The sequence below is a fragment of the Scyliorhinus canicula genome, chromosome 16 (assembly GCF_902713615.1).
Source record: "Scyliorhinus canicula chromosome 16, sScyCan1.1, whole genome shotgun sequence".
NCBI classification, from domain to species: domain Eukaryota; kingdom Metazoa; phylum Chordata; class Chondrichthyes; order Carcharhiniformes; family Scyliorhinidae; genus Scyliorhinus; species Scyliorhinus canicula.
In genome coordinates this window covers 120,476,605-120,488,378 of record NC_052161.1, presented here as the reverse complement: position 1 = coordinate 120,488,378, position 11,774 = coordinate 120,476,605, and the positions used below count along the sequence as shown (strand labels likewise).

Below are 11,774 nucleotides of genomic sequence, written 5' to 3'. Positions count from 1 at the left end.
CTTTCTGGACAGTATTTAATATATTGTGTCTAGTTTTCAATTAATATTTGCCTCTGTGTGGGGGGGTGTATTGGCAGGGTGGGTTATAAGGTTTGCCTGAGGATGGATAAGCGGTATTGAACGATATTTGCTTTGGTAGGCGTGTCAGGGTATGGGCAGCAACTGCCAATTTGTGTGAGGAATCTTTTTCCCCTTCACCTGGGTGACCAAGAAAATTGGGCATTGCAGAAATTGCTTATTCACTTGTCCACTTTATTGAGTTGAAATTAAATTGTATTAGTGGTTCTGACATGGAGAGTGAGAGAGAAAGAAGATTGGAACACTGTCCTCGAAACACCACATTCCGTCGAGCTGGCTGTGGAGACCTCTCGTCTCATTCTATGATAAACATTTTTATTGTTTTATTTTGGGTCCAATGAGGTAGAGATTTTGCAGATTGTCTGAAGTTTTTCCAAATGTTTTGAAAAGCTGGCATGGATCCTAAGTTGGAAGCGTTAATTTTTTTAGCATTTGGTCACCATGTTGCACCTTATTTTACCATAATGTTGTTTCACAGCATCATCTACAGTTGAATTACTTTGCAAAGTTATATCCTTGTAGCATTTTTATCCATCATTGATACAGGTAAAATTCATTTTCATAGTATACTAAAACCTAATCTATTTTTAAAAAATAGTGAGCCAAGTGCGTGATGTGCATCTGCTGCAAAATAGTTGTTGATTTAATCTAGGTTGCACAAATTGGAATTCTACCCAATATGTGTCATTTTGTCCAGGCCGAGTATATTTTGGACTGAAAGTTTTGATGGTGTTTGTTTGTAGCTGTATGTGAATCATTGCTTTTGGGTTCCTAGATGTTTTCTCATTGCCTTTTCTTTCTAGGAGGCATGCTCCATTCAGTACTACTTCTTGATCTTGTGGAGAATCCTGGGTATTATGCCTCCGTCAAAAGCCTATGTTAACCAAGTGGCAATGAGCACGACAGAGCTGAGCGAATGCGACATCCTGCACACACTTCGATGGTCATCACGCCTTTGTATCAGCTCTTATGTAACCTGGATCAAGGTACTAAAGATATAATTCTGTGGAGACATGGTGAAAAATTAAAGATGATCTCTCTTAGTGAAGCTTTAGTTGTCGGGAAAGGGTATGTACAGATGATCAAAGCTGGATTGGGGGGGAGGGAGAGAAAGAGTTGAGTGTCAGAGAATGTATTAGCAAGAAAACTGGAGGCTCAGATATACAGACTATTTTTTAAAAATGCCCTTTCAGGTATTATTTTCTTTTCTTCCCCAGATTTCTCCCCATCTGTCCTTATGGTGCTGCCTCATGGCAGGTTCTTAATTTCCTTGACCAAATTGTTTCACATGTGAGTGGTGGTGTTGCTGGCAGACTGTTTGGTGGCTGCATCACAGGCATGCAAAATCCAGTCCTTGTTGGATGGCTATGCTTCCTGGGTAAAGGGTTTTAACAGAAACCATGAGTGCAGGGGCCACTCTTGACAATTGACTATTGCTTTAGCTATTAGCAGAACAGACAGTAAACTTTGAATCTCTGCTTTGTGGGGTACAGATCATTTGTAAATACAGTGAGTAGGATTGATTATCATAATTTTTAAAGCGCTCATTGAGCTATGAATCTATTTAAGAGCCTAGAATCATCAAATCACTACAGTGCAGCTGGGTCAATATTTGGTAATGTAACTATAAAGAAACTACTAAGTAGGTAATGCATGGTTAATTTCAATATGCCACAGCCTAGTTGTTCGCTTGGTACATTAATTTGACTGGTGTTTGATTTTGTTTTGGTCAAGGATCACCTGGTACGACAGGGTATGAAGCCAGACCATGCTGGCTCGCTGGTGGATCTGGCTGTTACCAAGTGCAGCTCTGTGAAGTATGATGTGGAACTTGCAGAGGAGTATGTTGCCAGACAGGTAAGAAGGACGACACAGCGTGTTTTCTGACTGAAGGGTGTTTTCGTTTGTCAGAGGAGAGCATCATCTTGGTATTTCTTTTTGAGTAACGTACTAATGTGGTGGTCATTTCTCAGGCCATCCCATCAAGTGCTGCCTTCATTTGCATGATATCATCCAAAAATACTTTTGAGTCAAGTGAAGATAAGAATCATTTAACGCGAGTGCAAGGGGTGGCACAGTGGTTAGCTTCCTCACAGCGCCGAGGATCCGGGTTCGATCCCGGCCCCGGGTCACTGTCCGTGTGGAGTTTGCACATTCTCCCCATGTCTGTGTGGATCTTACCCCCACAACCCAAAGATGTGCAGGGTAGGTGGGTTGGCCATGCTAAATTTCCCCTTAAATTGGGGTGGGGGGGACTTTAAATAAAACAAAACTTGAATACAAAAATTGCTCCTCCGTACTGTGGTGGCACTGATAGCAGGCTTGCTCAGCCCTCGTAGCAAGTGACGCTCTCTGAGGAAGAAACTACACCAATAAGCAAGTTCAAGGAAGAAATACCTGCTGAAAAGGGAGATGTGGGGGCATTAGGTCATCAAGAAACTGGCAATAGACTTTCACCACAGTGATTGTCCTGTGAAAAACAAGCATGGCTGAAGAAAGCTTGTCAGCTTCCCATTGTTCCCTTTAACATCAAATGGTTTAAACTGGTGATGATAACCAGGTGACCATGTGTCCTAAGAAGACCGTACAGATGCTGCTACTGAACAGTCTGGGATAGAAGATGGTTCTACTCTTGAGTGCCTGACACTAACAAGCATTGAAATAGAATCCGTGAGGAAAAGAGCTGGAAGTGAACCTTTAGCAACTCAACCAAACACAATAATAACAGATGTGACTGAAATGCACCTGCAGCTAAGCAAATTCTATGTGAAAGCCCACAATGAAATTGAATGATATTGATTACTGCCGTACTTGCATCCAAGGCACAGGAAGAATGATGAATAGTGCAGACAACAGTTCCTCTAGATCCAGGGTGTATATCCATCTGACTCAAATTAGCTACTAATTTATAAAACATTTTTAACTATTCAGTTGGCCCATTCTTTTTTCTGCTTGCTGATTGACTAGAAGGTTGTTGCCATTCATTGTATATATGTTGCTGGATACTACTACTTCCCAGTCATGAGATTAATGAGGTTCTTCCTTCAAATTTAGATTTCTTCCTATTGTGGAATTGATGCGAGCGCTATCCTCCCACTCAATCGCCTCCCAAATCTGCAGGCCATCTACACACTCGATGCGGTCATCTCAAAGGTCCAAGTGTCTCTGGATGAGTATTTTTCCAAGCTGGCTGCAGAAACTGATTCCCACAAAACATCCGAGATCACAAAGAATCTGCTGCCTGCAACTCTTCAGCTGATTGGCATCTATGCTGCATTTACCAGGTCTAAATTTTGAATACTCTGATAGTTTTTTACATTAGTTGTTGGCTGAAATGCTACGGGTAGTGGTCAGATTTAGCTGGTTGGTGGGAAAGAACCATACAGTGTTGGCTTCAAGCACTTTCATGTCAGAGACTGTACAGGCTAGTTACAAATTAAAAGCTCCTGTTGCACTCCCATCAGCAATTTTAGGTTGTGTGTATGGTGGCTGCATTAAGTTTAAATTGTCTTTGCTCCCAACCACAATCTGAGATGAGTATCCATTGGGTGATGATTGTGAACAATACGTTGAGGTATTGATAGCTCTATAATTGGCTCACATTTGCTTGGAACACCCCAAATTTATCATTAGTGATGTTCACACTTGGCAGGAAAAAGGAAACTTTTTTTCTCTGTTTGACTGAGTTCAAGCTCAGATCATAGAAGTGAAAGGGTTGTATGTTTAACCCACTGTATTGATCTGCCTGTAAACAATATTGTTAAATTAGTTGCTTCCACCGTTGGCGTGAAACCATTCGTTAAATGATAAATGTGGTTATGATACAGGCAGCAACAGTTGAATGTTGATATTTAACAATGGTTATAAATGAGTGTTTTTGATAAGGTTGTATTTTACATTCTATTTGGTTGATAATTGGTATTAGATCGTACCTGTTGAGGAGTCTGTGTGAGGAGGGTGCGACTGAAAATCCAACTGAGGAGAAGCTACATGGCTACGCAGCAGCACTGGCGATTGGATCTACCCGCTGCAAGACTAACTCTGTTGGTAAGGACAAGAGTTGCTTTGTTTTTTGACACGGTTTAGCTGTGTAACCAGAGGCATCTGGAGTAAACAGAGAATGAACAGCAGACATTATTCTTTTGCTTGAAAGTCTTTGTGACAGTTGTGTTTTTCCCCCCTTCTGGTCTTTTCCTTCTTGCCGACATTTGTTGTTGTCTTCTCGGGTTGCCAACAATTATCTGACACTTTGCTCAACTGACTTTTCAGTGTGTGAATCTGATATCGCAACTAAGAATATCTGTACCTGATGTCTGCATATGCTGACCTCCAACAGAGTTTGCTGGAGATGATCAGGCACAGGAATCCTGGCTGTTCTACTTTTCTTTCTTTATTTCCTTCCACTCTTGAGATTGTGATGCCAATCAGAGAGTCCCCAACTCTGTCCTCTTTGCGAATGGCTAACTTAGTATGGACAGCAATTGAACTTGAGACTTTTGTGTCAGATGTGACTCTGTGGTACACTGATAAATTTACAGAATTCATGTGAATATTATAGTGTTCACGACAGGTGCAAAATCTTTTTTTTGTAAACATCAGTCATCTGTGACTTCTGAAGGTGTTATATGTCTTTGAACTGGATGCCTGTTAATGTGGAAAACATCTTAAGGATGTTAAGCTAATTTTGGCAGAATTAACTTCATGGCTGCAACTCTGAGAATTCTTGTCACCCTCACTGTAGTACAAGTAGTGGAAACTGGAATTTCTCGACCTGAAGTTGCAATTGTAGCTGTGTAAAATATCCTGTTCTGCGTGATGCCTAATAGTGAATTCTTTGCTTGAAATGATACTTATTTTCTCATGCTGTTTGTGATTGTGTTTGCAGCTCAGTTAGTGGTACAGAACCTACCGTCATCTGTACAGACACTGTGTGAAACATGGAACAATATCCACACCAATGAGTTTCCCAATATCGGATCGTGGGTACGTTAAAGGTTATTCACATCTGGCAGAGTATGTAATAGATTTTAGGTAACCAGTGCAATGCTGAGGGAGCATGCCTCCTTTGGATGGGATGTTAACAGATCCTGTGGCGCTGCTTTAAAGAGGACAGGGAACCCGGCCAACATTTTTTTCATTAATCAAAAATTGATTAACTGGCCATTTATTTCACTGCTGTTTGTGGAATCATGTGCACTCAAAGTCTATGGTATTCTGTTAAATAAGACATTGAGGTCGAGCCGACCCCAATTCCTCGTCTCTCCAGATGTGGGCTCCCCACATTGGACCCCCTGCAGCATCCCCAAGGGTGGTGCTCTTGCCCGAGGAGCAACAGGATACCGACCACGACATCGGGCCTGGCCTAACCCAGCACCACCATAAGAAAAAACGGATGTATCGGAGAACTGGCCCAAGGACTGCCAGACACCCCTATCCTTACCTGCTTCCAAAGTTAAGCCAATCTGGTCCCGTACAAGACACTACGCCTAAAAAAACCCTCCTGAGAGAGTTCACCCCAGCAGCTACACCACCTGCCACCAAAAATAAAGGTATTTCTGGTTTTTCAATAAATTTAGAGTACCCAATTCTTTTTTTTCAAGGGGCAATTTAGCATGGCCACTCCACCTACCCTGCACATCTTTGGGTTATGGGGGTGAGACCCACGCAGACACTGGGAATATTTGCAAACTCCCGACGGACAGTGACCTGGGGCCGGGATCGAACCCGAGTCCTCGGCGCCGTGAGGCAGCTGTGCTAACCACTATGCTACCATGCCGTCCTGTAAAAAATAAAGGCCATTTAGACCGGCCTCACTCACAAAAGATCTGATTGCAAATAGAGCAGTCAAAGAGGGAAACCAGTAACAGTCGAAACAACCGACTTCCCCCTTGTTATGGATGCCTGGTGAGCTTTCAACAGTGGCTAAGAGACTGGACTAGAACCATAACTAAGTTTTTACGGCAGTGCAGAAAATCGATTTGTTCCAGGAGTGAAAATATAAGAATTAGGGTGTGGTAATTTTGTAAACAAACTTTATTCAAACAAAAGAAAAAAAATTAAACTTTTAATCTGCCGGCCTAAGAATAACAGATTACGTGTAATTTTTTAACTTTAACACACTAGTTCCCATTAAACAGTACTTTAAATGAACCTGCACCTTTCATTCCACTTAAACAGGCAGGCAAAGGCATTTATGAACCAATATTTCTTCTCGTAGGGAAATTCTTTCAGAACTCTTTTCCAAAGCCTGCCTTGGTGGCAATTTTCATGACCTCTCTCCGTCGCTTTCCAAAGCCGTCTTCGTGTACCTGTTCAAAATTGGACTCTATCTCTCTCTCTCAGCTCCACCTCGCCCCTCAAATAAAAATGTTCTGGGGTTTCCAGACTTGAATCCATCATCGTTATCCTGGCTGTTTGATTGCCCACTCCCATTTATACAAAAGAACAGAGCCATGCTATTGATATACAACTAACCTCCCATTGACGGATAAAGCAGCCATCAGACTCTGTAATTGGCTATTAGCTGGTCAGGCAGGAGTGTCCCAAAGGATAATGGATCTTGTATGACTCACCCTTGCTGAACAGGGCCATCCTGTATATTCCCACAAACAAGTTTAAGTCTGAATGGGACAATGTAACTCATGTCAGGTATGGGCGTTTTCCGTCAACTCTGTGTGAGCAGAATCCCACAATCAATATTCAGTGTAACACGATAAAACTGTAACAACTAACAGTGCAGGACATCACCCTTGAAATATTTACTTCCCTACAACATGATTTTCAGAGAGCCCAGAAAAATCAAGTGAGGAGTGAGATAGTCATCAGGATAAAGACCACTCTGGGTGGCATGGTGGCTCAGTGGTTAGCACTGCTATCACGGCACTGAGGGCCCGGGTTCGATCCTGGTCCTTGCAACCAAGAAAAGACACAAATGCTGTGCTCAAGGACAAAAGCAAAGATTGAAAGATGAACAGAGCTGGAGCTCATAAAAATGCAACTGCCCCTGCGCTCACATCACATCATTTCCCCGTCTTTTGTTAGCTTATGCTTGTATTGCCATGTTGTGAATACCATTGATGGTTATTACTTTGGGTATCATTTGAAATTCACCATTCAAGGACAAAGTTCTATTTGTATAAAAAGGCTTACATTATGGAGAGAAGAAACAGTAGAACCCAAGCTGAAAATCAATACCTACTGATAGAAAAGTCACAATGTACAGGAGGAAGGCATGAACAGGCTTGGTGCTTTGAGCACTGAGTAGTAAAACTTGGTCCATCATCTATAATAAAAGGAGTGCAAGAGACTTGAGAAGAGCGAGGTTAAGCTACCTGATATGAGAGGATATCAAATACCAAGGAAAGTTTGAAAAATTGAACTGATTTCATTAGAACAGATGAGGTTATGAGGTGATTTAATAGAGCAGCTTGGGACAAAACACAAAGAAACATACTGCTTCCAGTGGTTAAGGGAAGAGAGGAACAAGGTAGGCAATTTAGCCCCTCAAGTCTTCGGTCATTAATTGGGGTCATGCTGCCCTGTAACATGACCCTCAGCACCCCGATATCATTCTGGTAAATCTATGCTGCATCCCATCCAAGGCCAATATACCTGTCAGAATCACAAATTAGGGGGCTTACATACAAGATTGAATAGGTCAAATTTAGGGGAAATGTTTTTACAGAGACTTGGATTGGATTGCCATATTGAATCAGTGATTGAAGCAGAGACAATGTAAATGTTTAATCATAGTAAAGATAAATGGACATTAGACTGATGGGATTAGGATTTCTGCCTGTGGAGGATCACACCACATGGATCTGTTGAACCACACACGAGGCTTATTTGTGTGTTTCATTTCTTTTTTCAAATTTTTCCAAAAAACATACATTAGAACATACAAGGGGCAATTTAGCGTAGCCAATCCACCTACCCTGCACATCTTTGGGTTGCGGAGGTGAGATCCACGCAGACATAGGGAGAATGTGGAAACTCTACATGGACAGTGAACCGGGATCGAACCCGGGTCCTCGGCACCTTGAGGCAGCAATGCTAACCACTGTACCACCGTGCTGCCCGTGTGTTTCATTTCTATGCAATTCTATGACCTATAACCTTGGTGCTTTTACCAGGAAAAGTTCTGTTGGGGCTTTTTATTTTAGAAAATGGAATTGGACTGGTATTTCACCACAAGTTTCTTCCAATTGATCGACATTGTGAAACCATTCCCTGCAAATTAAGAAATATCTGAATTGTTTTCCAGGAATTAAGCAAGACTGGTTCTTAAAGATTTTGTTTTCTTGTAGCGAAATGCATTTGCAAATGACACCATTCCTGCAGAGAGCTACATTAGTGCAATCCAGGCTGCCCACCTCGGTACGTTGTCCAATCAGAGCCTGCCACTTGCTGCCTGCCTGAAGCATATTCTCCTGTCATTGGTCAGGCTCACCGGTGACCTAATTGTGTAAGTCAGTAGGTGCTTTTTCATTCATGACTGTATTCGTTCTGAAATCTCTCTTCACATGCCTGACAGCCTCATTATCATTATAATACAGATGGATTAATTGTCATTAATCTATCTGTATCGTAGTACTTTTCACTTTTAGGAATGGTGTGTTGATAAGAATGGTAAGTTGATACCATGTGCGCCAGGTAGTCATTGCATCAACCTATTTTTCCATTGAGCCATACACTTCAGTGACTGAGTGTGCTTCTGGGCATCTCCATTGCTGCTTTTGAGCTGAACCCTTGATGTGCAACAGTTGCTCCACTTGTTTGCCTGCACAAACGCAGGGTTGTGATCAGAAGTTTCATAGGATGGGGGATAGTTCCTAGTTTTTACATTTCAATTTGTATTTATCTGCTTGTCATTCTGAGTGTGATTCTCCCAAAAGGGAATAAAGCCCCCAAGCAAGCACGTTTAGCTGCGTGTTCACCGGCACTTGCATTGTCGAGAAATCACATGGCTAGTCGACGTGACTCATGCTGAATAAGGTGCTTGAATAGGTAATGCACGGCCGAGGCCGCTCATAAGCCCTGTTTTTGGCAGTGGGGAGCTCCACTTGCTGGAACTAAATGGTGTCCCGATTTCCAGGCCCCCGAAGGAATCCCTGAATGCAATATGGAAGGCTCCCCCTGAGGCCCACACCAGGCAAACCCAGTCCGATCACGTGTGTGCAAAAAATGCCAGCTGGCAGTGCCACCTGGGTGCCAGGCTGGCACCAGAAGTGCCAGTGCACCACCCTGCCCAAAAGGCATGTAGCCGGGGATCTCCGATTCCCTGGGAGAACCGCACGAGTGCCGTTCCATCTGGTTCCTGTTTGTGGGGACCAGCACTGAACGGCGCTCGCCCGAGGTCTATGAGGCAAAGGGGTTGGGCGAAGGGGTTGTATCCTAAAGCCCTCCGGTACCTCGGAAATCTGCACATTAGAGTGAGGCTTATTGCATTGCAGCGTCTGGCGAGATTGCGTTGAATCTTGCGAGGCGTTGCAAGCTGGTAGATCCCGGGAACGAGATCTCCTGTGTTTCAACAGCCACGCTGCGCCAAGGTGAGCTGCTTTTCCAGCGCAGCGTGGCTGTAGGATCGTGCTCTGTCTTTCTGTGTTGTCCATTTTTTGACTCTCTTTTCCCTTGCAGTGCTTTCACATATGTGGCTGAATTGCTTCCCTCAGTTGAGCTTTGCATGTCATGAATTTTCTGTTCTAATCTCATACTAGGTGGTGTCCTGATGAACTGAACCCTGCACAAGTCATTCACACGCTGCTACCATTGCTCTTGGAGACTAGCACAGAAAGCGTGTCTGAAATCAGCTCCACTTCATTGGAACGGATTCTCGGACCTGCCGAATCTGATGAGTTTCTTGCACGTATCTACGAACGGCTCATCACAAGCTGCTATAATATAATTGCGAACCACTCTGACCCCAATAGGTAACTAAAGATTCAAATTAGTAAAGGTCTGTCAGATCAGCTTTTGACGTTATAAATTAAGTGATGTTCTGAATTTGTAGTGCAATAGATGCTGATAACCGAGTTAGCTAATTGCTGAAGTGACAACCAAATTGGATAACCATTGTATCAAATTTCCCATCTATATAGCAGTCAGTCTTTGTATTGTTAAAGCTATCAGGTAAGTGTAAAATGAGATAACTCTAAACATCAAATACTTCACTATTATTTCACGGGACATGGACATGATTGGCTAGCCCAGCATTTATTGCGCATCCTGAATTGCCCTTGAATGGTGGTGAACCACATCTTGAACTGCTGCAGTCCATCTGATGCAGGTAGACCAACACTGCTGTTAGAAAAGGTGCTCAAGGATTTTGACCCAGCAACAGTGAAGGAATAGCGAAATGGTTCCAAGTCAGGGTGGTGGGGACATTGAAGGTGGCGGTGTTCCAAGTATTTGCTGCCCTCATACTTCGAGGTTGGGAGTCGGCAACCTTTTCAAACCAAAAATCAAAACTACACCAAAATTCAGAACAAGTGGTCAACAAAGAGCCGGCATAAGAATGACCATTTGCATAACTGAAAGTATGCAACTTAACATTATTGAAAATTGACATGATAATTACTAATAGCATAAATGAAACATTTTACTTTATTTAATGGGACATCTGTTACGGCATCTTTGCACACATTCTTTGAAGTTTGCATCATAACGCACATTCAAACTGTCTGTCAATCATGAGCCTAATTTACCTCTGATGTGATTCAAATGAGAGAAAGCCTGCTCACACATGCAGGTGGAGCCAAACATTGAAAGTAAGGCCAAGCTGACAGGGTGTTGTATGTGACGGGAAGTTATTTCCTAATCAAGCAGGCTGCATTGTCCTCTATAGTGTTGAGCTTCTCCAGTGTTGTTAGAGATGCACTCATCCAGACAAGTGGAGAATATTCCATCACACTTCTGACTTGTGCCTTGTATACGTTGGATCTGATGTAAGATATGTTCGCCTAAACAGTAAATTAACTGCTTTTTATAAGCGATTTGCTAAAAGTTTTTTTAGGGTGTAAATGTGCTCTTGTTAATTCACAGTTTAAACAAAAAAAGCAAATCTGATGTCTAATTAGCTCAGTTGGTAGAGCTTAATTTTGGAATCAGAAGATTGTGGGTTCAAACGTTCTTGCAGGATGCAGCACATAAATCTATCTTTACACTAGCAGTATTTAGGAAATGCTGCGCTCTCCGACGTTCCATCTTTCAGATATGATAAGTGTACGGTCCTGAGTACATGTTTATAAGACCGCATCATTTGAAGAAGGACGGGGTGTTCTGACCTGCTGACCAATATTCATCCCACTTAGTCAATCAGGACACTGAAAAATATAGACAATCCTACATCTCTCACATGGGACACTGTTGTACCAAAATGGTTGTTGTGTATGTCAGTTTTACACTTCAGAACTAATTAATTGAATGTGCAACGCTTTGAGCAATTGTGAGATTATGAAAGGCACTGTATAAGTGCCTTTACTATATTTTCTGCAATATGTTTTAAATAATCCATAGTTAATAATTGTTTTGGCATTGCGTGGCTTATTAATCAGCTCTTTAAATTGATTGGGCTGAGCTCCTCTACAGGGCATCACAGGAAAGTAGCACAACTGATTTGTGCAGTCGGCCTTGTTTCAGATTCAAATTAGTTCAATTGTTTGAAACCAGGGTTCAAGCCGCGTATCCACAGTTCTATA

The 11,774-nt window shown here is 42.4% G+C and overlaps 1 protein-coding gene across 1 annotated transcript in view; it reads left to right on the top strand.

Moving 5' to 3' along the window:
• Positions 1-11,774, top strand: part of ubr4 (ubiquitin protein ligase E3 component n-recognin 4) — a 207,540-nt gene that overhangs the window by 50,537 nt on the left and 145,229 nt on the right. Inside the window, 7 exon segments of the mRNA XM_038822101.1 lie at positions 882-1,064; positions 1,813-1,935; positions 3,133-3,362; positions 4,004-4,125; positions 4,964-5,061; positions 8,385-8,542; positions 9,795-10,007. Coding sequence (XP_038678029.1) covers positions 882-1,064; positions 1,813-1,935; positions 3,133-3,362; positions 4,004-4,125; positions 4,964-5,061; positions 8,385-8,542; positions 9,795-10,007 — 1,127 coding nt within the window.